The sequence below is a fragment of the Sphaeramia orbicularis genome, chromosome 19 (genome assembly GCF_902148855.1).
Source record: "Sphaeramia orbicularis chromosome 19, fSphaOr1.1, whole genome shotgun sequence".
In the NCBI taxonomy this organism is placed as follows: domain Eukaryota; kingdom Metazoa; phylum Chordata; class Actinopteri; order Kurtiformes; family Apogonidae; genus Sphaeramia; species Sphaeramia orbicularis.
In genome coordinates this window covers 47,694,076-47,718,492 of record NC_043975.1, presented here as the reverse complement: position 1 = coordinate 47,718,492, position 24,417 = coordinate 47,694,076, and the positions used below count along the sequence as shown (strand labels likewise).

Below are 24,417 nucleotides of genomic sequence, written 5' to 3'. Positions count from 1 at the left end.
TCCATAGACATCTGAGCATGCTCAGTACAGCCCCTGCCACCTGTGGAATGGGGGGGTAAAACACAGAGCAGTGAGTGAGACCCACTCACTATAAAAATAGACGGTTTGGGCTTTTTTTTTTTTTTTCTTAACACCATTTTCCTTGTCATTTTTTGTTTTTACTGTCGTTTGCAGTTTTATGGTGCTTTCCTTCATATTTTATTTTATTTTTTTACTGTTTTGATTGTGAAACTGCTTTTTGGAGTTCAACCAGGTGTCAAAAAACAACTGGACTGATTTAGGAAAAAAAGAGCCCAAACTCAAACTACTGGGCCCAACTTCAAATCCTCGTTGTTGTTCAGTTGATGTTCGACATCTGAAATCTCTTATTGATGGACACTCCAGTGCCTTAATTAGTCCAAACCTGTCCAACTTCACTTCCTCTCTTTGTCTTTTTCTGTTGTTACCTCCACCAGGACGTATTGTGATCACTTTACTTTGTGTGTTTGTTTGTTTGTTTGTTTGTTTGTTTGTTTGTTAGCAACTTTAGGGGAAAACTCTTCCAACCATCTTTCCCAAATCTTCCCCACAGATAGGCCTAGGCCCTGGGACCAACCCATTAAATTTTGGGCCAAGTAGGTCAAAGTTCAAGGTCACAGCAAGGTCACAACATCTACAATTTTCCTATGTCTATCACTGAGCAATTTTTGAAAATTCATAAAAAATTCAAAACGACTCCGATTAGCCTCCAGTTTGATCCACCTGTAGATTAGAAGTACACACATCAACCTCACATTTGAAACTGTTTGTTCCAAAGATAAGGACTGAATCAGGACAAAAATCTTTGAGGTTTCAGCTCCTGACGCCTGGAACAAGCTTCAGTCTGAGCTCCATCTACAAACACAGATTACTATGATTTTAAAAATGGCGTTAAAACTCTGGAATCAAGGCAGTTGGTCTGTAAATGTTTCAACTGATGGGGTATGGGTTTTTTTCTATGTTTGTAAATGCTTTTATTTTTGTAAAACTGTAATGTTTATGTGACTGTGTCGCTGCTGTCTTGGCCAGGTCTCCTTTGAAAAAGAGATGCCCCATCTCACTGGGACCATCCTGGTTACATAAAGGTTAAAAAAAAAAACAAAAAAAAAACAACTTACTCTACAGCTCCGTTCACACAGCAGGTCTTAATGCACACTTTGGATCCTTTGGTGAAATCCTTTTTTGTGTGTGCTGGTTCATTTTCCACATTAAATGTGAATTCTACTATTACCCCCACCAGGAGGTATTGTGATCACTTTGCTTTGTGTGTTTGTTTGTTTGTTTGTTTGTTTGTTTGTTTGTTAGCAACTTTATGGGAAAACTCTTCCAACCATCTTTCCCAAATCTTCCCCACAGATAGGCCTAGGCCCTGGGACCAACCCATTAAAGTTTGGGCCAAGTAGGCCAAAGTTCAAGGTCACAGCAAGGTCACAACATCTACAATTTTCCTATCTGTCATCATTGAGCAATTTTTGAAAATTCATAAAAAACTAAAAACAACTCTGATTAGCCTCCAGTTTGATCCACCTGTAGCTTAGAACAATATCTTGTATCTGGCACAAAATTGTCCACATCCACTGTGGAATGTGGACTCTGTGGACATTTACATTTAACAGTGAAAATCCCATTTATGACACATTTTTCATTAGAACTCAACAAATATTGATTGGAATTGAATATAATTTAACATACACATGACTGGTACCAAGCTTCAACTTTTTCTGCTGTATGGAACAACCTGGAAACTGTTGAATTTAAACAGAAATAGTCGATCCACACATGCACACCGTTCGGGGTGCTTGGTGGAGGTTTGCGTTCTCTGAACACTTGTTCCACTTGTTTTGACCCAAAAACACACAGTAAAACAAAACCACTGAAGAAAAGGAACACAAGCACCAACTCACAGCAGCTTTAATGAACCTGAAACAGACGCAGATTCACAGCAGCACTGAAATAATGTCTCAGGGGTTAAAGCAGGAGTGTCAAACATGTGTCCCGGGGACCAAATGCAGCCTGCCAAAGGGTCCGGTTCGGCCCCTGGGATGTTTTTGCCAAGTGCGAAAATTCCACAGTCTTGAATTGAATTAAGCACAAAAAAAAATAGCTTGAATTAAGGAAAAAATCTTGAATTAAACCAAAACAAAATCTTCAATTAAGCTAAAAAAAAATCTCAAATTTAGCAAAAAATCTTGAATTAAGCAAAAAAAATAAAATCTTCAATTAAGTAAAAAAAATTCTTCAATTAAGTAAAAAAATCTTCAGTCAAGCAAAAAAAATCTTCAATTTAGCAAATATTCTTGAATTAAGCCAAAAAAAAAAAAAAAATCTTCAATTAAGTAAAAAAAAAAAATCTTGAATTAAGCCAAAAAAATCTTCAATTAAGTTAAAAAAAATCTTCAGTTAAGCCAAAAAAAAAAAAAAAAAATCTCAAATTTAGCAAAAAATCTTGAATTAAGCAAAAAAAAAAATAAAAAAAAATCTTCAATTAAGTAAAAAAAAAATCTGTAATTAAGCAAAAAAAAAAATAAAATAAAATAAAATCTAGAATTAACAACTTATTTTTTTTTCTTTGTTCTAGTGCAAAAAATAACATTAAATTATGAAAATATTTACATTTACAAACTATCCTGTAACACTAAAATGTGAATAACCTGAACAAATATGAACAACCTCAAATGTCTGTTGAAAATTCAGCACAGTTTTAATAATTTTTCCGCCTGTTCCTCAGTGTTTAGTGTCTTTGTAGATCTGATCCATAATGCACATGGACAAATGAGAAGCTGAGGAAGAATATTGTTAAAAATTGCACAAAATTTTCTTACGTTTTTTTAATTTAAATTTCAGGGTTTTTTTTGTTTTTTTTTGATAGTTTATAAAAGTAAGTATTTTCATAATTTAATGTTATTTTTTTTACACTAAAACAAAGACAAAAATTTGCAGCTGTCATTATTTATAGGTTATTCTCTTATTATTTTTCTGGTCCGGCCCACTGCAGATCAAATTTAGCTGAATATGGAACTGAACTAAAATGACTTTGACAGCCCTGGGTTAAAGGGTTTTACCCAAAGGCATATGTATAATTAAATATGCAGCTAAAGTTGGGTTAAAGTTGGTGCTGGTTGAAAAACAACCTAAATGACACAAATTTAAAGGTGAATCCCATGTAACCCAAACCCAGGTTCAGTGATCGGGTTAGTCCTCATTCTCGTAGTTTGTGGTCGGACAGTGTCTCTTACACCTCCTGGTTTTCCGGGCTGTGGAAGTCGATTATTTTGGGTTGTTTACTCCTGCCCACATCCTCCAGCCTCCTCCTCTCTGTTTGGCACTTGTCCAGACAGTCCTCACACAGGTGACTCTCCTTGACCAGGTAAAGCTTCTCCATTACCTGAGCCGGTTCCTGTGCGGACTCCGGCTCGGGGATCGGGTTCCGGTCTAGGTTAACCTTCTCCAGTTTGTGGAGTCTGGCGAGGCAGCCCGGGACGCGGGTGAGGAGGTTGTCAGAGAGGCCGAGGAGGCGGAGCTCCTTCAAGGCGCCGACCGAGGAGGGGAGGGCCTCCAGCCGGTTCAGGCCCAGGTTGAGCGTTTGCAGGTTCTTCAGGAGGCCGATCTCATCTGGGAGCACGCTCAGACGGTTGTTACACAGGTTCAGGACCAGCAGGTTCTGCAGACGTCCGATGGTCACAGGGATCTCCTCCAGCTGCAGGAAACACAGACACACGCTGTAAACCAGGCCTGTCAGACTCATTTTAGTTCAGTTCCACGTTCAGCCCAGTTTGATCTGCAGTGGGCCGGATCAGTAAAATAATAACAGTGAAAAAGTAACATTCTATTATGATCAGGTTTACATCTACAAAGTTTCCTTAAAAATCTGAATAACATGAACAACTTCAATTGTCTTAAGAAAAACAAGTGCAATTTTAACAATATTATACCTCGGTTTATCAGTTTATCATTTACACATGTGCGTTACAATCGCACAAAACACTTAATAACAGGCAGAATATTAATCAAATTGCATTTACTTTTCTTAAGACATTTCCATTGGTTCATATTTGTTCAGGTTATTCACATTTTTGTAAAAGTATAGTTTGGTAATGTAAACATTTTCATGTAATTTTACCTTTTTTTACACCAAAAAAACCAAAGAGAAAATGTGTGGTTGTCATTATTTATAGGTTATTATGATAACACTGGGTTACAAAAAAAATGTTCTTTGCAAGTTGTCTAGGTTTTTTCAACTGAATTAGGACCATTTTGCACCGCTAAATCCAAAAATGACATCTGTTTTTCTCAATCAGGTCAGGTTTTTTTTGCTAATTTGATTTGGAAAAATTTGATCTTCTCACAAAATATAATAACGAATACCAAAATAAGACTGGTAAGCACACTTTATGAAACTTGTGACTTGATTCCTGTTAGGTACAATGGTGTATTCACCGCAGATGGAGCAGAATACGTCAGGCTTATTTTTGCAAGATCTTCTAGTCGAAGCCATTTCATTCACCTGTAATATTAAAAAAAAACATTAATCATAAATTGGCAAAAGTAAAATCTTCAGAACTCATTTATTGCAAGAAATATGAAATAATTTTGTATCATATGATGTGAAAATGCCCATAAATGTAAGCAAAAATGTTAAAAAGCCAATATGTAGCATAGTTCAGAAAGTTGACCTGATTGAGCAAAATGAATGTGATTTTTGGAGTCAGCACACCAAAATTATCCGAAATCAGCTCAAAAACTTCAACAATAAATTTGTTGCTGACCAGTGTAATAACAGTGAAAAAAGTAAAATTCTATTCTGATCAGGTTTACATCTACAAAGTTTCCTTAAAAATCTGAAAAACATGAACAACTTCAATTGTCTTAAGAAAAACAAGTGCAATTTTAACAATATTATACCTCAGTTATCAGTTTTTGCATTACAATGGCACAAAACATTTAATAACAGGCAGAATATTGGTCAAATTGCATTTACTTTTCTTAAAGGTCCCGTATTATGCAAATCTCACTTTGTGAAAGTTTTCTTATAGTAGCGTGTGTTGCAGTAGCCTCATCATGAGGTTCGAATTTGAAAACTGTCTGTTTCCTCCCTGCCTTGCTACACCACATTTTGTGAAAATGCCTGCTCAAACGGCCGAGTTTGAGTTGGGTCCGCTTATGTCGTCATAAGCGTCCTCTCCCAGAGAGGGGAGGGGGAGTGGGCGTGGACAGATGCGTTCATTTGCATACCCGGAAGCAGGCCTAGAAACAGCCTGTTCTGAGGAGGGCTGGTGAGAGGGACTTTTTCGACCACTGAAACTCCGAACAAAGGATGATTTTGGGGCGAACAAACTTAAATACTATGTTTTTGGGCTTCTGAGACCTATATGACGTGACTGAAAAATAGCATAATACGGGACCTTTAAGACATTTCCATTTGTTCATATTTGTTCAGGTTATTCACATTTTTGTAAAAGTATAGTTTGGTAATGTAAACATTTTCATGTAATTTTACCTTTTTTTACACCAAAAAAACCAAAGAGAAAATGTGTGGTTGTCATTATTTATAGGTTATTATGATAACACTGGGTTACAAAAAAAATGTTCTTTGCAAGTTGTCTAGGTTTTTTCAACTGAATTAGGACCATTTTGCACCGCTAAATCCAAAAATGACATCTGTTTTTCTCAATCAGGTCAGGTTTTTTTTGCTAATTTGATTTGGAAAAATTTGATCTTCTCACAAAATATAATAACGAATACCAAAATAAGACTGGTAAGCACACTTTATGAAACTTGTGACTTGATTCCTGTTAGGTACAATGGTGTATTCACCGCAGATGGAGCAGAATACGTCAGGCTTATTTTTGCAAGATCTTCTAGTCGAAGCCATTTCATTCACCTGTAATATTAAAAAAAACATTAATCATAAATTGGCAAAAGTAAAATCTTCAGAACTCGTTTATTGCAAGAAATATGAAATAATTTTGTATCATATGATGTGAAAATGCCCATAAATGTAAGCAAAAATGTTAAAAAGCCAATATGTAGCATAGTTCAGAAAGTTGACCTGATTGAGCAAAATGAATGTGATTTTTGGATTCAGCACACCAAAATTATCCGAAATCAGCTCAAAAACTTCAACAATAAATTTGTTGCTGACCAGTGTAATAACAGTGAAAAAAGTAAAATTCTATTCTGATCAGGTTTACATCTACAAAGTTTCCTTAAAAATCTGAAAAACATGAACAACTTCAATTGTCTTAAGAAAAACAAGTGCAATTTTAACAATATTATACCTCGGTTTATCAGTTTTTGCATTACAATGGCACAAAACATTTAATAACAGGCAGAATATTGGTCAAATTGCATTTACTTTTCTTAAAGGTCCCGTATTATGCAAATCTCACTTTGTGAAAGTTTTCTTATAGTAGCGTGTGTTGCAGTAGCCTCATCATGAGGTTCGAATTTGAAAACTGTCTGTTTCCTCCCTGCCTTGCTACACCACATTTTGTGAAAATGCCTGCTCAAACGGCCGAGTTTGAGTTGGGTCCGCTTATGTCGTCATAAGCGTCCTCTCCCAGAGAGGGGAGGGGGAGTGGGCGTGGACAGATGCGTTCATTTGCATACCCGGAAGCAGGCCTAGAAACAGCCTGTTCTGAGGAGGGCTGGTGAGAGGGACTTTTTCGACCGCTGAAACTCCGAACAAAGGATGATTTTGGGGCGAACAAACTTAAATACTATGTTTTTGGGCTTCTGAGACCTATATGATGTGACTGAAAAATAGCATAATACGGGACCTTTAAGACATTTCCATTTGTTCATATTTGTTCAGGTTATTCACATGTTTTGTAAAAGTATAGTTTGGTAATGTAAACATTTTCATGTGATTTTACTTTTTTTACACCAAAAAAACAAAGAGAAAATGTGTGGTTGTCATTATTTACAGGTTATTATGATCATATTTTACTGGTTCTGATCCACTTCATCTAATTGGACTGTATGTGTCTGTATGTGGAACCTGAATTAAAGTGATTTTTAATTCATTTGATTGTTAATATCTTCAGTGTAATTTTTGCATTTCACAAATTCATCCTAGGGGCCGGATTGGACCCTTTGGTGGGCCGGATTTGGCCCCAGGGATGCATGTTTGACACCTGTGATGTAAACTAAGGCTGTGTTCAGGCTGATGAGGCAAACGTGGCCCAAATCTGATTTTGTGGCCCATATGTGACCTGTATCCCATTTGTTAAAGACAGTTTAAACAGCACTAATCCGACCCAGGCCACTTTCATATGTGGTCCTAAATCTGATACGTATCCAGGGGCATAGAATTGCGTAGGGACGCTAGGGACACATCACTACCAATATCCATCCACTACTGTGTAGTCCCTGTCAGTCCAACCGCTGTCCGTAGTGTTTAGTCAATGATTATGACACACGAAGGGTTAAAAACACTGGTCTACAATTTTTTAGAAATGATTTGCTTCAGACATTAAATGTGCTAAATGTTACGTATTTTAATAAGATTAATTGGAAAATAAATGACAAAAGTGCCGGTTTGCTGATGTTTTCAAGGTATATGATGAAGTGTTATTACACATATATATTGGTTTATGTACATTTCTATAATAGTTTTATAAATCTTCCACTAAATAGAACCTGTAAAGTGAATGTATTCTAATGTGCAGACAGTGTTTTGAAGTAGATCTTGTAGCTCTGAGACAAATATTCCTTTGGAGTCAAACCCATTCTCTCATTAATTCTTGAATTTCACATTTTGACCCGAGGCTGTATCTTGGAAAGTTCAGCCAACCAGCATTTTTGACTTGATTTTTCTTTATCGGTGAGTCTCATGTGGTAAAATTTCATTACTTTTATTCTGGAAGCATTTTCCTTGTAGACCAGTGTAGTCGGTCTCTGCTAGAAGTCCTGCCCCTAACGTAAATGTCACTCTCTGATTGGCTCTCTGGTTTTGCTCACATACATGTGATTGGCCGTCCCCGCTGTCACTCCATCTACTTGTAAAAGGAACCTGCTAGTTGGAGCGCTAACTTAAGTTTTCAGTATGTTTGGCATTTGTTCTGCCTGGGTCATGTCAGCTAAACAGATTTGAATATCAGTGGTGTCATTTACATGTACATTTGTACATATGTGTGTTGGCATGCACGCACCAACCCGTGCATGTGTGCTCGGTTATTAGGATGTAAAGGACGTCAAAAGAAAACTGGACAGAAGACACTTGTTTAGGAGTCAAAGTGTAAGTTAGTTCAAGGGTACAGAACTGTAGAGGCTCAACACAGATACTGAATAAAAGACAATATTTAATACCAAACAGAAACACTTTTAAAAGTTACTTTACTTATTATTTTAATGCATTTCTGTGGAAGAGCAACTGTTTAAAAAACACACATAAAGAAAATTTGAGGGAAAATACAATAAATCCTCAGATTCTAAATGTGATTCTAGATGTGATATTATCCATGTTTTTGGGGAATAAATTACATGTAATAAGTGAAACTAAAGCCTTTTTTGCTCAGGCAGTAACTGTACCATCAAACTGTATGATCAGTGTATCCACAATCTGTTCATTGTGATATATCGCGATATATCGTATTGTGATCCTAGTATTGTGATTTGTATTGTATCACCAGATTCTCACCAACACAAACCCCTAACTGTGACATGGCATACTGAACATGGAACAGTATACAGCACCAGTACATAAATAAATAAAAGGAATAAAACTATTGCACAACCCTAATCCATACCAAAATATGTAACATCACAAATGATTAAAAAATTATCAATAAAAAATGAGACACCACCATCAATAAATTGTAGACTCATCAACTTTTATTTCGACCCAGGCAACTTTTTTTTTTAATTCACAAATGTACCTACCTTTAACCCTTTCCTGCATAGTGGTCACTACAGTGGACAGCTATTCTACAGCTGTTCTCTTGTATATTCATGGATTTTATTGTTTTAGTTCCATATCAGCCAACACAGTGGACGCCTATGCAACATCCCATACATTGTAATTCATACCATTACTGTAACTTTGCTGTTTTGGATAAACCTGATCTGCTTGTTATTGTTAACAGACTGTAATTAACCATTTTTCTTAAACAAAAAGTTTTTTTTTTTTTTGCATATTATCTCCATAAAGTGAGTAATAACTAATATTAGAGTATGTTAAAATGTGACAAAACATCAGATTAGTAGCATTAAAAAAATGTATTTCATAGTTTTCACAGTGTATCAGTAAATACATGTTTCTTTGCTTCAAAAATTAATCACATGATGTCCAGCTGAGTGGATATTTTTGCAACTCCATGAAAAATAGGTTTGTAAAAATTTTTTTCCATCACATTGTTTTTTTTCATGCCTAAAGAGGAATAAAAAACACTCAGGAAAAATAACTTGATTAGCGTCAAAAAAAGGTATTCAAAATCTCTCTGAAGGGACATTTTAGAGACAATTTGAGCCACATTTTTACTTTTAAATTCCTTTTTGCTTTAGTTGGACCATAAGGGATCATCCAAAACAAGTAGGTACTTTATATTGAACTAAATGTTGGAATAGCAATCAATTAAAGTTCGCTCTCTGACGGGGCATGACTGTGTTTTGACCCATTTAGGTTCTCATAATTCATGCATGAAAGGGTTAAAATTAGTTTGGAATCTTTGATCAGTTTTTGAAAAGTGACTCAGACTTTTCATTCTATCTCAGCAACTTTTCTCCAAAAGTACCGTGCAACAAGTTTAGGTACTTTTGAAGTTTGTTTGAAAACTTTTAGCAGTCTTTGAAAAATAACTCAAACACTAAAACACACTCATTTTTCCTCTAAATGACACCAGATGATTTCCTGTGTCCCAGTCATATAAACCCACGGTCTGTCTGCAGATGGAAAAGTCAGTGTTTCACACTTATGCCACGTTTCCTACATGGAACCGGCTCAACTTGACTCGGCTCAACTTGACTCTGGTACCAGGTCCTATTCCTGGAGACCATTTCCATTACAGGATACTACCCACTTTACAGTACCTGGACGTCATAGTGATGCGGCGCGTTACTTCCGTACAACTCTAGAGTTGCTGATAAACTCGCTCGTTGCCTGTTGCCTGTCAAGCTCATGCTGAATTTTTACTAGGGATGCACCGATACCACTTTTTTCCAGACCGAGTACGAGTACAAGTACTTACGTTTGAGTACTTGCTGATACCGAGTACCAATACGAGTACTTAATAATCCCATTCCAGTTGTTAGTTCCTTTTGTAAATGTGCTTTATTGTCGTTGTCATTAGTCTGACTGGAACGAAGTGCTGCTACTGACATTTACTGTGTTGGAATGAGCGTTTGTCAATTAATCCACCAGGGGGCGCCGCTCTGAATGAACCATACTGGACAAATACCACGAAGAAAAGTGAAGTTTTTTGAGAAGAAGAAGAAGAAGAAGAAAGTCAGTAATAACAAACATGGAGACGACAGAGGGAACACTAATGTGATACTAATATTACAGTGTTTTCTCTGGTAAGGTTTAAAAGTTTAGCTTCAGCAGGAAGAGAAAAGAGAAATGAGTGATAAGTTTCGTTTTCATTTCCGCTGGCGGCGGTCAGCACCGCTCCATGCCTCCATAGTATTATCAGTAGGATGGAAACCAGCCCAGCCCTGGGTAGTTGTCCTAAATGTGTCAGTAGTTTTTCTCTAACTCACACAGTGAGCGATAAGTTTCATTTTCACTTCTGTCGGCGGTGGTCCGCACCGCTCCGTACCCCCGCTGGTATTCTCATTCTGTTTACGCATCCGCCAGCACCTGGGAAACGGATGGAATGTACGCAGAGGACGGACAGAGCGCTGTGTCTGTATCTGTCTGTGTCTGTAACCTTACTGTCAGTCAGTGTTACTTTAATCACCGTCATTTATTTTGAAAAATCTCCACACTCTTCACACTCCACACACATTATTCCTCCACCTGCTGCACTGAACTGTGAATGTCACACGGCCGTAAGTGGTATCGGTGCATTTGTATCAGATGTCTTTTACGAGTATGAGTACGAGTACACACACTGAGTATCGGAGCCGATGCCGATACACGTATCGGTATCGGAGCATCCCTAATTTTTACGCCTGAACCTCCTCAACAAACCATGGTGTAGTTTTCAGGCTGTCATCATGTGGATTAACCTACCGCTATATTTACTGTCAGCTTCTGCATCTGTTTTTGTAAAACAGCGAGTCACAGAGACAACTGTCTGACCAATCAGTGGTCTGCAGTGTTTACACGTCACATTTTAGTATCTGGTCCCCAGTCCTGGAACCTCGGCAGAGGTGATACCAAAAAACTAGTACCAGACTGGTACCAGATTTCAGGGCTTTTATTCCTAAAGATTCTTAGTGCAGAGTTGCTCCAAGTGCCCAATTCTAAGAAAATTCTTAGAGTCATGATGTTTTCTTAGAATTTCCCCTAAAAATTAAGAGTAGATCCTAGTAAAAACAAAAGCTATTCTTAAAGAATTGGAGCCCTTAAGAGAGCTCTTAAGGTCAGATCTGTTCAGAGCAGGGGAGAGGACTTTTAAGGGGAAGAGGACTTCCCTAAGCAGACGACAAAATGGCCGATGGAAGAGGCAGGAGAGAGATTCTGCAAACACTGGATAACAGTGAATTAATTAAACGCTACAGATTGCACTGTAAAAAAAAAAAAAAAAAAACGTAAAAAAATGGTATCATTCTGGCACCAGGGGTGCAGAAAAAATACTGTTAAATAATGGAAAATAACCATCTCATAAAAATACAGTAATTTTCCATAATTAAAATACAGTTTTTTGCCCTAACTTTACATGGGATTGTGCATATTTTTTGACTTTTTAATGTTTAATAAAGAATATTTACATGTATTAAAACAATCAAATTACCTATATATATATATATATATATATATATATATATATATATATATATATATATATATAATTTTCAATGAGACTCAGTTGTCCAATCCACTGATAAAAACTGTATTTGGACAGTTTATCAGTGCTTATACATGCTATATATTCACAAAAATACATTTATTCAACATTTTTGTTGTGAAACCTGCTGTAATTACACAAGATATTTGTCAATTAACAAACAAGTCTGGTTCAACTTACAGAACAAATACTTCTTTTATGGGTAATTATCAGTAATTTTATCTCATTTTATTATTATTTTTTTACAGTATTAAACTTTAAATTAACAGTTTAATTTCATAAATAGAAAATAAATATTTGTGAAATGTATTTTAACTGTATTTTTCTGTGGAAAAAAAAAATCTTTTAAAAAATGGAAATTTTATGGTTATTCACAGTTACAGTTTTTTGTGTTGTTTTACATTTGACATCTAAAATCACAGTGTGTTTTTGTCATTTCATAGATATTTTCCTGTATCTTAAAAATACAGGGAAAATCTGTAAAATAAACAGTAAAAATTCTGGTAAATTACAGATTTTTTTTTACAGTGTGCCAATTAATATGAGCAAATAAATATAACTATCACTATGTGAATACTGTGCAGGTGGGTCTGAGTTTTTTCACACATTTTGTCGGATAATTTTAAAGTATAGTTTACTATTCATTGAACAGATATTTTCTTTTATGTGAAATATTATTTACAATTACACAGTCTTCATAAGATTAGATTCTGTGATTAAGTTTATCGATTTAAGGGTCAATCCCTTGGCCATTATCACCAAAAGTATATTTTTTTTCGAGCTTTTAGGATCAACCAATCACAGCTTTTGAAATGATGACTCATACCTAGAAACGGGGTCAACCACACCTCCTCACTCAGATAGGAGTTTCTGTCCATTCTTTGCTCAGAGTATTAAGGGTTAGTATTTTTTTTGATTCTGTAATGGGCTGTGTCATTTGTTGTTCTGTTGTATTTTTGTAGTTTTTCTGTTCTCTTCCTTGTGTGTGGGTGTGTTCTGTTTTTTCCCTCCAGCAGATAGCAGTTGATTAAGGATGAGCTGCAGGTGTGCTGTTGCTCTGCTGGCTGCAGCTGATTGGTGCTTCAGAGATGAGCCGGGAAATGTAAAGGCCAGATCTTCATTCCTTCAGAAGAGACTCCTCTCATTCCATCTCCCCCTCTGTGCAGACCAGCCTTTTGTGATTTTTGTTAGAACTTTGTAAAACCAGCGATACAAGGAGGGAAGCTTTTTCTTTAAGTTTTGTTTGGTAAGATTGGTGTATTTTGGTTTCCTTCATTTGTGTTTGTAGAGTATTATGATTCCCTTACCTGATTTAATTTGTCTTTTTTCTGTAAATAAATATTTCATATTGCAGTGCCGTGGTTGCTGGTCATTTTGTTAATTTGCTCCTGTTTGTTAAGGGACACGGAGGGAGGGGGGTCTCATGTCATGTTGCGTCTCGGCAACCCCTAGACCGAGCGTAACAAGAGTTTTCTGAGAATGTTCTGGAATCACTCCTAAGCTCAGACTCCTTGCTGGGAATTTTTAGGTGAAGTTAGGAGCTGTGAGAGGATTCTCAGAATCTTTAGGAATACGGGCCCAGGTCTTTTATCGTAATGGAAACTCACAAAGGCCGAGTCGAGTCAAGCCGATACCACGTAGTGGAAACGCGGCATTAGACACTTTGTTGGTATATTTAGTGATTTTTCCGACCCCACAAGTGGCAAATCTATCCCCTTTTTCTGGTGTTATTGGAGACATTTGGAGACTGACATAAAAACATGCATCGTTGTTAGTCCCAAACACAGGTGTCAAACATGCGGCCCGGGGACCAAAACCGGCCCGCCAAATGGTCCAATCCGGCCCCTGGGATGAATTTGTGAAATGTAAAAATTACACTGAAAATATTAACAATCAAGGATGTTCAGTCTAAAGTGGGTCAGACCAGTAGAATACTGTCATCAGAAAATTCAGGCGACCCCATTTGTATTCCAGGTGACCCCACATGGGGTCCTGACCCCAGGGTTGAAAACCCTGGGTTAAAGTAGCTTGTTTCTAGACTTACATAGTTGCTGTGCAGGTCCAAAATGCAGATGCTGATGAAACACTCAATAAATTCCGGGACCTTTTTGATGAAATTCCTACTGAGGTCCAGGTGATCCAGTTCGGTCATCTTCTGAATACACTTCGGCACCGTGGAGATCTCCTTCAAACTGAGATTGAGGCGCCGTTTGCCGTCCTGCGTGTACTCTATACAGTTCTGGGCCACTTTAAAGCTGACGGTTTTGGCCTGGGCTTTGGCCTGTTTGGCTTTCTTCCCCTTGGCCATGCTGCTGCTGCTGCTGCTGCTGCTGCTGCTGCTGCTGCTGCTGCTGAAAACACAGGACAGTGACGGCTCCTTTAGTTAACACTATTCAATAATACGCTGTGACACAGGCTTTGACAGAAGAACCGCTCTGTGGGATTATGTTACCCAACAACAGCCAGTCAGGCGTAACAGTAGACAGAGGCCAGGTTTACTTTACTCCTGAGGTAAAAGTATGTGTAAGATAATCTTGTTCTGTTCCATGACAAAGCAAATTAACCAACATCATGCAGGGGCTTTGTTGTGGTAGATTTACAACTTGTAATTACATCCAAAAATCATACAAAATACTCCTTAAACTCCTTAAAAATACGCCTTAAACTACCACTTGATGAGACTTTTGCAGTTGTCAGTGTCACTCACCTACTGCAGAGTTTTTACTTTATTTATTAGACCTGAGCCCAGACATACATGTCAGCGAGGGCCTATTAAAACCACATGGTTCCGTTATTATTGTTTTTTATTTTACTTTCACTGCTTTGAACGCAAATTTGACCCCCTGAACGTTAACGAAAAGTTAATTTTATTTCACCAAAAATTCAAGCCCAGTGAAAAAATTTTTTTTATTTGAAGTCGCCAAGAAAAAATATCGCAAAATGACTCAGCAGCGCCCCCTCAAAATCAAAATACATTACACGGATGGGAGCCCTCCCCAAATTTTTTTCATCGTACAAACATGAAACTTGGTCCAGACATAGCCCATGGTAGGACAAGTAAAAAATTACATTATGGCCCCGCCCTAAACCCAACAGGAAGTCGGCCATATTGGATGGAAGTGTGGACCTCTAAAATCCCACCCCTTATACTTTCATCATCTCCTCCTAGGGTTTACATCCAATTTGGACCAAACTTGGTCAAAATCACCTACACACATGTGCGACCAAAAGTTACCACCTACATTTTTGATCGAATGTTGTACGTGGCTGTGAGGAGCTGGCGATGAAGCGTTCATTTTCAGAAGTATAAAACTGTGTGTATCTCAAAAAAACAAAAACCACAAAGCGTGGAAGGTCTCAAGAAAAAATAAAATAAAATAAATAAAATAAAAAATAAAATTGATAATTAATTAATTAATTAATTAATTAATTAAATACATGAGGGAAGTAATTCAACTATCATCCTGCTGACTGTCAATCATAGTTATGTAAGACCAAGATGTTTTTTGATACTTTTCATGTATGTACAGAAGCCCTCAATGTTATTATTAAGCAACATTGTATGAATGTCATGATGCAAGTGAAAACTCTAATAAAAACTTGAATTATAAAAAAAAAACTGTGTGTATCTCGCAGAATGTCGGATCAAGCCCACGATACGGCGTCCTCTCACTGTCGGTGGCCTCGGCGGTCGCGTCAGGAGGGCGAGGGCCTTAACAACACTTGCAGTTTTAATTATTATTGTTACCTCCGCCAAGGAGGTTATGTTTTTGCCAGGGTTTGTTTGTTTGTTTGTCTGTCCGTTAGTGTGCAACATAACTCAAAAAGTTATGGACAGATTTGGATGACATTTTCAGGGTTTGTTGGAAATGGGATGAGGAAGAAATGATTAAATTTTGGTGGTGATCGGGGGTGGGGGGGCCCACGGGGGGGGCCACTGATCAGCCTTGGCGGAGGTCTGCGCTCTCCGAGTGCTTCTAGTTATTATTGTTATTCAGTACATCATGCTTCTTTACATTTTATTTCTAATGGAAAATCTCTCATTCACCACTGCATTCTCTATGACGTAGTGGGCTGGACATCATTAACCCTCCGTAGACAAAAACACTGGTTTATGTTCATCTATAAAGCTCTGCTGAGTAAACTCCCAAAATGCCTCAGGATTCTTCTTTCTGTTAGCTCTAGTAGTTTTCATTTACGCTCCTCCAAGTGGTTGCTTTGGCGGTTCCCAGAGTTCTGACAGACTTTGGAAAAACAGCATTTTCCCACCATGCACCATGGTCGAGGAATAATCTACAAAACACTGTAAAACTACATACATTCATTTCTGTTAATGATTTTAAAAATATCATGGAGAATGCAGTGAAGGAGGAATGTCACTGTTTTTCTTGATGCCATTATGGTTGAATAGTTGTTATGGTGTTTTATTGTTCATTGTGTATCATGTACATCAGGGCTGTCAAACTCATTTTAGTTCAGTTCCACGTTCAGCCCACTTTGATCTGCAGTGGGCCGAACCAGTAAAATAATAACAGTGAAAAAAGTAAAATTCTATTATGATCAGGTTTACATCTACAAAGTTTCCTTAAAAATCTGACAAACATGAACAACTTGAATTGTCTTAAGAAAAACAAGTGCAATTTTAACAATATTATACCTCCGTGTATCTGTTTATCATTTACACATGTGCGTTACAATCGCACAAAACATTTAGTAACAGACAGAATATTGGTAACATTGCATTTACTTTTCTTAAGACATTTCCGTTTCTTCATATTTGTTCAGGTTATTCACATTTTTTGTAAAAGTATAGTTTGGTAATGTAAACATTTTCATGTAATTTTACTTTTTTACACCAAAAAACACAAAGTGAGAATTTGGGGTTGTCATTATTTACAGGTTATTATGATAATGTTTTACTGGTTCTGACCCACTTAAAATCTAACTGGACTGTATGCGTCTGTATGTGGAACTTGAATGAAAATGATTTTGACACCATTGATTGTTAATATCATCAGTGTAATTTTTGCATTTTACAAATTTATCCCGCGGGCCGGATTTGACCCTTTGGTGGGCCGGATTTGGCCCCCGGGCCGCATGTTTGACACCTGTGATGTATGTGTTTTCTGTTGTTTGGGCTTTGTATGGCTGATACCTTGGCAACGTCTCCCTTGCAAAAGAGATTCTTAATCTCAGTGGGACTTCCTGGTTAACCCTTTCATGCATGAATTATGAGAACCTTAGTCAATATTTTTTTCTTGAGTGTTTTTATTCCTCTTTAGGCATGAAAAAAGCAATGCAATTGAATTTTTTTTTATGAACCTATTTTTCATGGAGTTACAAAAATGTCCACTCAGCTGGACACCATGTGTTTAATTTTTGAAGCAAAGAAACATGTATTTAAAACTCATCATCAGAGAGTGATATACTGTGTGAAAACTATGAAATAAGAACATTTTTAATGCAGCTAATCTGATGTTTTCTCACATTTTATCATACTCAAATACCAGTTATTACTCATTTCATGAAGATAATATCCTCTGAGACCCAGGAAATTGACAATTTTATCTTTTTTACACTACAAAATTGTCTTGATTGGAAACTGCATAATGCAACAGTTTTTTCAGATACATTTTAAAAAATTATTGTTATTTATTGATTGATTTTTTTAATGGAATGTCCTTTGCAATGGACAGTATTTTTGAAGTTAAACTGTCAAACTTTTGTCCCCTACAGAGGACAAAATGTATTGCTGGGTATCAGGAGGATATGCAAAAAAAAAAAAAAAAATTGTTTCAGGAAACTGTTAATGACAGTCTAGTTAGTCTATTTACATTAAAACATGTTACTGCAGATCAGGTTTATCAAGAGCAGCAAAGTTACAATAACTGCATGAATTGCAGTGTTTGAGATGATGCGTAAGAGTCCACTATATTGGTTGATATGGAACTAAAACAACAAAACCCATGAATATATAAAAGAACAGCTGTAGAAAAACTGTCCACTGTAGTGACCATTATACATGAAAGGGTTAAATAAAGGTAAAAAAAAAAAAAATAAATAAACATATGTATTTTTTGGTCATTTTTAGTCACTTTAATACATTTTTATATATATATTTTTTAATTTTTCTTTTGTGTTTGATGTGTATTATTTTGTGCTGCTGTACTTTTGAATTTCCCCCTTCAGGGATCAATAAAGTTTATCTTATCTTATCTTATCTTATCTTTTGAAATACAAATATGTAGGATCTGAACAAAAATGTAGACAAAAAACCTAAAGATTATAGACAAGCACAGACTTACATAACCAGATTTCGTATATAAAACTAGATTTCTTACCAGCATTAAGATCCAATCCACTGAGCGAACACAACAGTCTCCAGTTTCTCCAACTAATGCATCATCTGACAATGTTAAAGATCTGCACTAGAATGCACCAGAATTCCACAGTGCTTGGTTTGCTTTGTTTGCAGACACATGCCTTCAGTCGGGCCTGTTTCTGCTTCAGTGTGGACTCACTTGGTCGGACACTGGATTTGTTTTCTTTGGTTTCCAGGCAACTGCAGTTTGGTGTCAGTATGTCAGTGTGTTTTATTGCTGTGACTACATCAGGACAGCTTCATGAGCCTTTCTTATTTGGGCTTGGTTTTTCAAAAACTGCAGCAGCCATTCCTAGAATACTCTATTGTACCTGATCTTCAGCTTCCAGTTAACAGTTCTGCCCTTCTGCATTACATACATTATACAGTTCATCTAAGGCACAGGTGTCAAACATGCGGCCCGGGGGCCAAATCTGGCCCGCCAAAGGTTCCATTCTGGCCCACAGGATGAAAGTGCAAAAATAAACCTGAACAGTCCAGGTTGTCAAAATAATTTTGGTTCAGGTTCCACATACAGACCAATGTGATCTCAAGAAAAAATAACAACACAATAACCCATAAATAATGGCAACTACAAATTTTCTTTGTGAAAAATTATGTGGAAAAATTTTAAGTAAAAAAAAAAAACATTATGCTGTGAAAATATTAAAATTTACAAAACTATTCTTTCACAATAAAATCCAAATAAATACATAAAATAAAACAAAGATGAACAACCCGAAATGTGCAATTTTAACAATAGTCTGCCTGTTATTAAATGTTTTGTGCATTTATGGATCCAATGTGATCTGTAGTTTTTAATAATAATAAGAGATGTAATATTGTAGAAATTGTTCAAATTTTAGTTCCAAACTCCAAAATTTTAACAATATTCTGCCTGTTACCAAATGTTTATGTAGCACTGTATGTAATGTACATGTATGAATAATAAGTCGAGGCATAACATTGTTAAAATTGCACTAATTTTTCAAATAAAATTTCTGTTTTTTCAGGTTTTTCCACATCTATTTTGTAAAATGTAAATATTTTCATAATTAGTTTTTTTTTGTACTGAAACAAAAACAAAAACTTGGATTTGTCATTATTTATAGGATATTAAGTCATTCTTTTACTGGTCTGGCCCGCTTGAGATCAAATTGGGCTGAATCAAAATGAGTTTGACACCCCTGATCTAAGGCAGTCGTTCAGAGGCCACTTCAGCCCGACATGATCTCAGCTCAGGCTGGGAGATATGGAAAAAAATCATGTCACGGTAATTTCTTTCATATCAGATGATATCGATATGTTTCACGATACAAAACAAATCACTATTTTTGTCACTAAAGTGTGCAGCAGAATTGCTGGTACACACTCAGTGACCTGACAGTGTTGTTCCAGAGGCGGACTCATCCATGTATGATGAGTTCCGGTTGCTTCCATCAGGCTGCAGATACAGTGTTCCTAAATGTAGGACCAATAGGATGAGGAATTCTTTGGTTCCGGCAGCCATTGTTCTGCTGAATATGTCTTTGTAATGTTGGTGCTATTGTCTTTAATGGACCATTTATTGTATTTATTGTTGGTTTGTTGTGTGTGTGATACTGCTGGCTGTAGAACAAATTGACCCTCGGGGATAAAAAAGTTTACTTTGACCTTGACTATTTTTGTCAAGGTTACATTTTCTGTAACTCATAAGTTAGTTGTGAAGACATCAGAAGGTTATTTTTGATTTAAATATGATTTTTTTTCTGTCAGAGGTTGAACATGACAGATGTGCTGAAGAACATTATACAACTGTTTCAGATCAATAAAACAGATCCAAATATTTAGAAGAAAACTAAAAGTCTGAGCAGCAGGAAAAAGCTTTCAAGTTTTAAAAGAGAACACAAACAAAACAGAGCATCTTCACCAAACAATACTGGGGGTATTAGGGATGCACCGATCAGGTATCGACTCCGATACTCAGTGTGTGTACTCGTATTTGTACTTGTAAAGTAATCTGATACAAATACCACTTACAGCCGTGTGACATTCCCAGTTCAGTGCAGCAGGTACGAGGAGGAGGAATAACGTGTGTGGAGTGTGGAAATTTAACTAAATAAATGACGGTGATAAAAGTAACACTGACTGACAGTAATGTTACAGACACAGACAGATACAGACGCAGCGTTCTGTCCGTCCTCTGCGTACATTCCATCTGTTTTTCAGGTGCTGGCAGATGAGTACCCAGACAGAGAGGGGTACGGAGCGGTGCGGACCACCGCCAGCGGAAGTGAAAATGAAACTTGTGTCTCTTTTCTCTTCCTGCTGAAGCTAAACTTTTAAACCTTACCAATGAAAACGCTGCAATAGTAGTATCACATTAGTGTTTCCTCTGTCGTTTTCATGTTTGTTATTACTGACTTTCTTCTTCTTCTTCTCAAAAAACTTTCCTCTTCTTCGTGTTATTTGTCCTGTATGGTTAATTCAGAGCGGCGCCCCCTGGTGGATTAATTGACAAACGCTCATTTCAACACATTTAATGTCAGTAGCAGCACTTTGTTCAATATGGGGCCATTATTGCAGCAATATTATTTGCAAATGCGTGTGGAGAGTTGAGCGTCCGTATTTCAATCTGTCTGTGCGCAGTCGGATTTGCAAATGTGTAAATGAATCTGTAAATGCGTGATGAGATTTGTGTGTCTGTACAACAATCTGCAAATGTGTAAAACAACTTGTGTGTGTGTAATCAGATTTGAAAAGTCAAAGTATTCTCACTACAAGACCCAGAAATACAGACAAATCATTGGTTACAATCTTCTTCTTTTTCTTCTTCTTCGATTTTTAGTGGCAGTTGGTGAACCTTGCAAGCACAACTCACGTAAACTCACATCAGGTACAAGAACGAGCAAAGCCGAACGCAGCCGGAATGAGGGAGCCTGTGAGCCTGAGCCCAGGGCAGCCTGAGCCCAGGCACGCAAACCCTGGTTTTACAGACAAATCCTGCTGCGCATTTGTGGATCTGTCACGGCAGAAGTGTAGCAAAATTCACGTGTGTAAAGAGAGCCAATCGAGAAGCCGCTTGACTTGTAACCAATGATTTGTCTGTAATTCTGGGTCTTGTAGTGAAAATACTTTGACTTTTCAAATCTGATTACACACACACAAGTTGTTTTACACATTTGCAGATTGTTGTACAGACACACAAATCTCATCACGCATTTACAGATTCATTTACACATTTGCAAATCCGACTGCGCACAGACAGATTGAAATACGGACACACAACTCTCCAGACGCATTTGCAAATAATATTGCTACAATAATGGCCCCATAGTTCCAGTCAGACTAATGACAACGACAATAAAGCACATTTACAAAAGGAACTAAGAACTGGAATGGGATTATTAAGTACTCGTATCGGTACTCGGTATTGGCAAGTACTCAAATGTAAGTACTCATACTCGGTCTGGAAAAATATATATATAGCGCGCAGTGTCACACTGTAAATCGCTCGCTGGGGAACAGACCCAAACCAAAAGTTCCACACACTGACCCGGAGGCCCACAGTGTCAGGTACCAACCAAAAGAAATGAAAATAAAATGAACACATTTTGTGTAATTATAACAATACACAATATCATATACATACCCACATTGCTGCGAAATAATTGACTCTTTTACACTGATACACATACTGTACATACAGCAACAGACACACATATGCGTACATTAACCCTCCTGCTGCCTTCATCTCATACTGTGTATAACCCCCCCCCCCCACCCCTGCACATTTTTAGCCAAGTTAAAAGCTGTGAATCTTCAGTTCTGTAACAATGTGGCAACAGACTAATATGGAAACTGTTTCTCTGGCTCCATCTTGTGGACGTAATGTGGGAATACACACACAATCTGTCAGTATGGGTGTGAGCTTTTCCTTCTATTTCTCTCTCTCTCTCTCTCGGAGGGGGAGAGCATGGGCGTTTTTAGCCTATTTTGGGGGGTGTTGAAGCACCCCTAAATTGATTCCCAGCACCCCTAAAATATTTTAAGGTTGCTGAATTTTTTTTTGTTTGTTTGTTTGTTTGTTTTTTGTTTATTTTATGTACATTCTTAACATGCTAGAAAAATGTCAAAACCTTATCCAGTACATCAGGGGTGTCAAACTCATTTTAGTTCAGTTCCACATTCAGCTAAATTTAATCTGAAGTGGGCCGAACCAGTAAAATAATACATAAATAATGTCAACTCCAAACTTTTCTCTATGTTTTAAAGTGAAAAAAGTAAATTTACATTATGAACAGGTTTACATCTACAAACTATCCTTTCAAACAATGTGAATAACATGAACAAACTGAAAAAATAAGAGTAATTTTAACAATATTCTGCCTCAGTTTATCATTTACACATGTACATTATAATGTACAGATCACAGTGGCTCTACAAATACACAAAACATTTAATAACAGGTGGAATATTGTTAAAATTGTATGTACCTCTCTTAAGATTTTTCAGGTTGTTCATATTTGTTCGGGTTATTCACATTTTTTTGGAAAATTATACTTTGTTTTAGTGTAAATACATGAAAATATTTGCATTTACAAAGAGAAAAATTTGGAGTTGTCATTATTTATATGTTATTATGATAGTATTTTACTGGTCCTGCCCATTTGAGATTGAATTGGTCTGAATGTGGAACCTGAACTAAAAGGATTGTTAATTTCTTAGTGTAATTTTTGCATTTCACAAATTCATCCCAAAGGCCGGACTGGACCCTATGGTCGGCCGGATTTGGCCCCCACGCCACATGTTTGACACCTGTGCAGTACATGGTTAAAACCTAATATTTTAACAACAAAAATACCCCCCCCACCACCTTGTCTCAAAAATGGTTTGATCCTCCCCATCCCTCCCTCCTTTCCCTGACTCAGACTCTGAGTGCTCCACCTGCATACAGCAGTGCATGGTATCACAGTTGGGATACAGTAGTGATGTAAGTACCTGGTTTAAACTAGGATACTGTATGTGACACATTTGTTTACTTCAACCATTTAATACCAGTATATTATTATCATCGCCAGTCCCTATTTTTGCTGCATTGAAACGTAGATCCCTGTTTCTGCTGTTAGGTGGGAGTTAGCTGATGGTTTTTCTAGCTAGGAAACGTTCTGTGTGGTTCAGTCCACCTCTGTGTGTTTGAACCAGACTGAGGGAAGCTGCTGTTGTGTCTGTGCAAATGTTCAGATTAAAGACAAGGTGATACTGTCTTTATCTGACTGGATATCTGACTGGATGCCCATTAACTCCTATTGTGTGTGTATGTGTTTGTGCAGACAGATCGACGGCCTCATCTTGGACATAAGATTGTTTTTTTCTAAAAAAAACAAAAAAGCCAGATTCAGGTAAGAGTGTAGGATCAACTCGTGTAACCACATTTTCTACAGCACAGGTGTCAAACATGTGGCCCGGGGCCAAATCAGGCCCGCCAAAGGGTCCAGTCTGGCCCCTGGAATGAATTTGTAAAATGCAAAAATTACACTGAAGACATTAATCATTTTAGTTCAGGTTCCACATACAGACCAATTTAATCTCAAGCGGGTCGCCTCAGTAAAATACTATCATAATAACCTACAAATGATCACGACTCCAAATTTTTGTCCTTGTAAATGTAAACATTTTCATGTCATTTTACTGTATTTATATTAAAACCAACTAACATTTCACAAAAACACAAATAACCTGAGCAAATATGAACATTTTAAAATGTCTGAAATGTAATTTTAACAATATTCTGCCTGTTATTAAATCTTTTGTGTATTTGTTAATCCACTGTGATCTGTAAATTGTAATTTACACGTTTAAATGATAAACTGAGACACAATATTGTTAAAATTGCACTTTGTTTTCTTAAGAAATGTCAGTTTGTTCATGTTATTCACATTGTTTTAAAGGATAGTTGGTAGATGTAAACATTTTCATCACATAATTTTACTTTTTTTGCTCTAAAACATACAGAAAAGTTTGGAGTTGACATTTTTTATATATTATTATGTTATTATTTTACCGGTTCGGCCCACTGCAGATCAAATCATGTGGCCCCTGAACTAA

At 36.9% G+C, this 24,417-nt stretch overlaps 1 protein-coding gene across 1 annotated transcript; it reads right to left on the bottom strand.

The window, feature by feature from the left end:
- Positions 1–3,250: 3,250 nt before the first annotated feature.
- On the bottom strand, positions 3,251–14,277 carry lrrc18b (leucine rich repeat containing 18b). The gene is made up of 2 exons (XM_030163294.1): positions 14,014–14,277; positions 3,251–3,715 (listed from the first exon to the last, which is right to left on the bottom strand). The coding sequence occupies exons 1-2, from the start codon at positions 14,275–14,277 to the stop codon at positions 3,251–3,253; spliced, it is 729 nt and encodes a 242-aa protein (XP_030019154.1).
- Between the last annotated feature and the right edge of the window lie 10,140 nt (positions 14,278–24,417).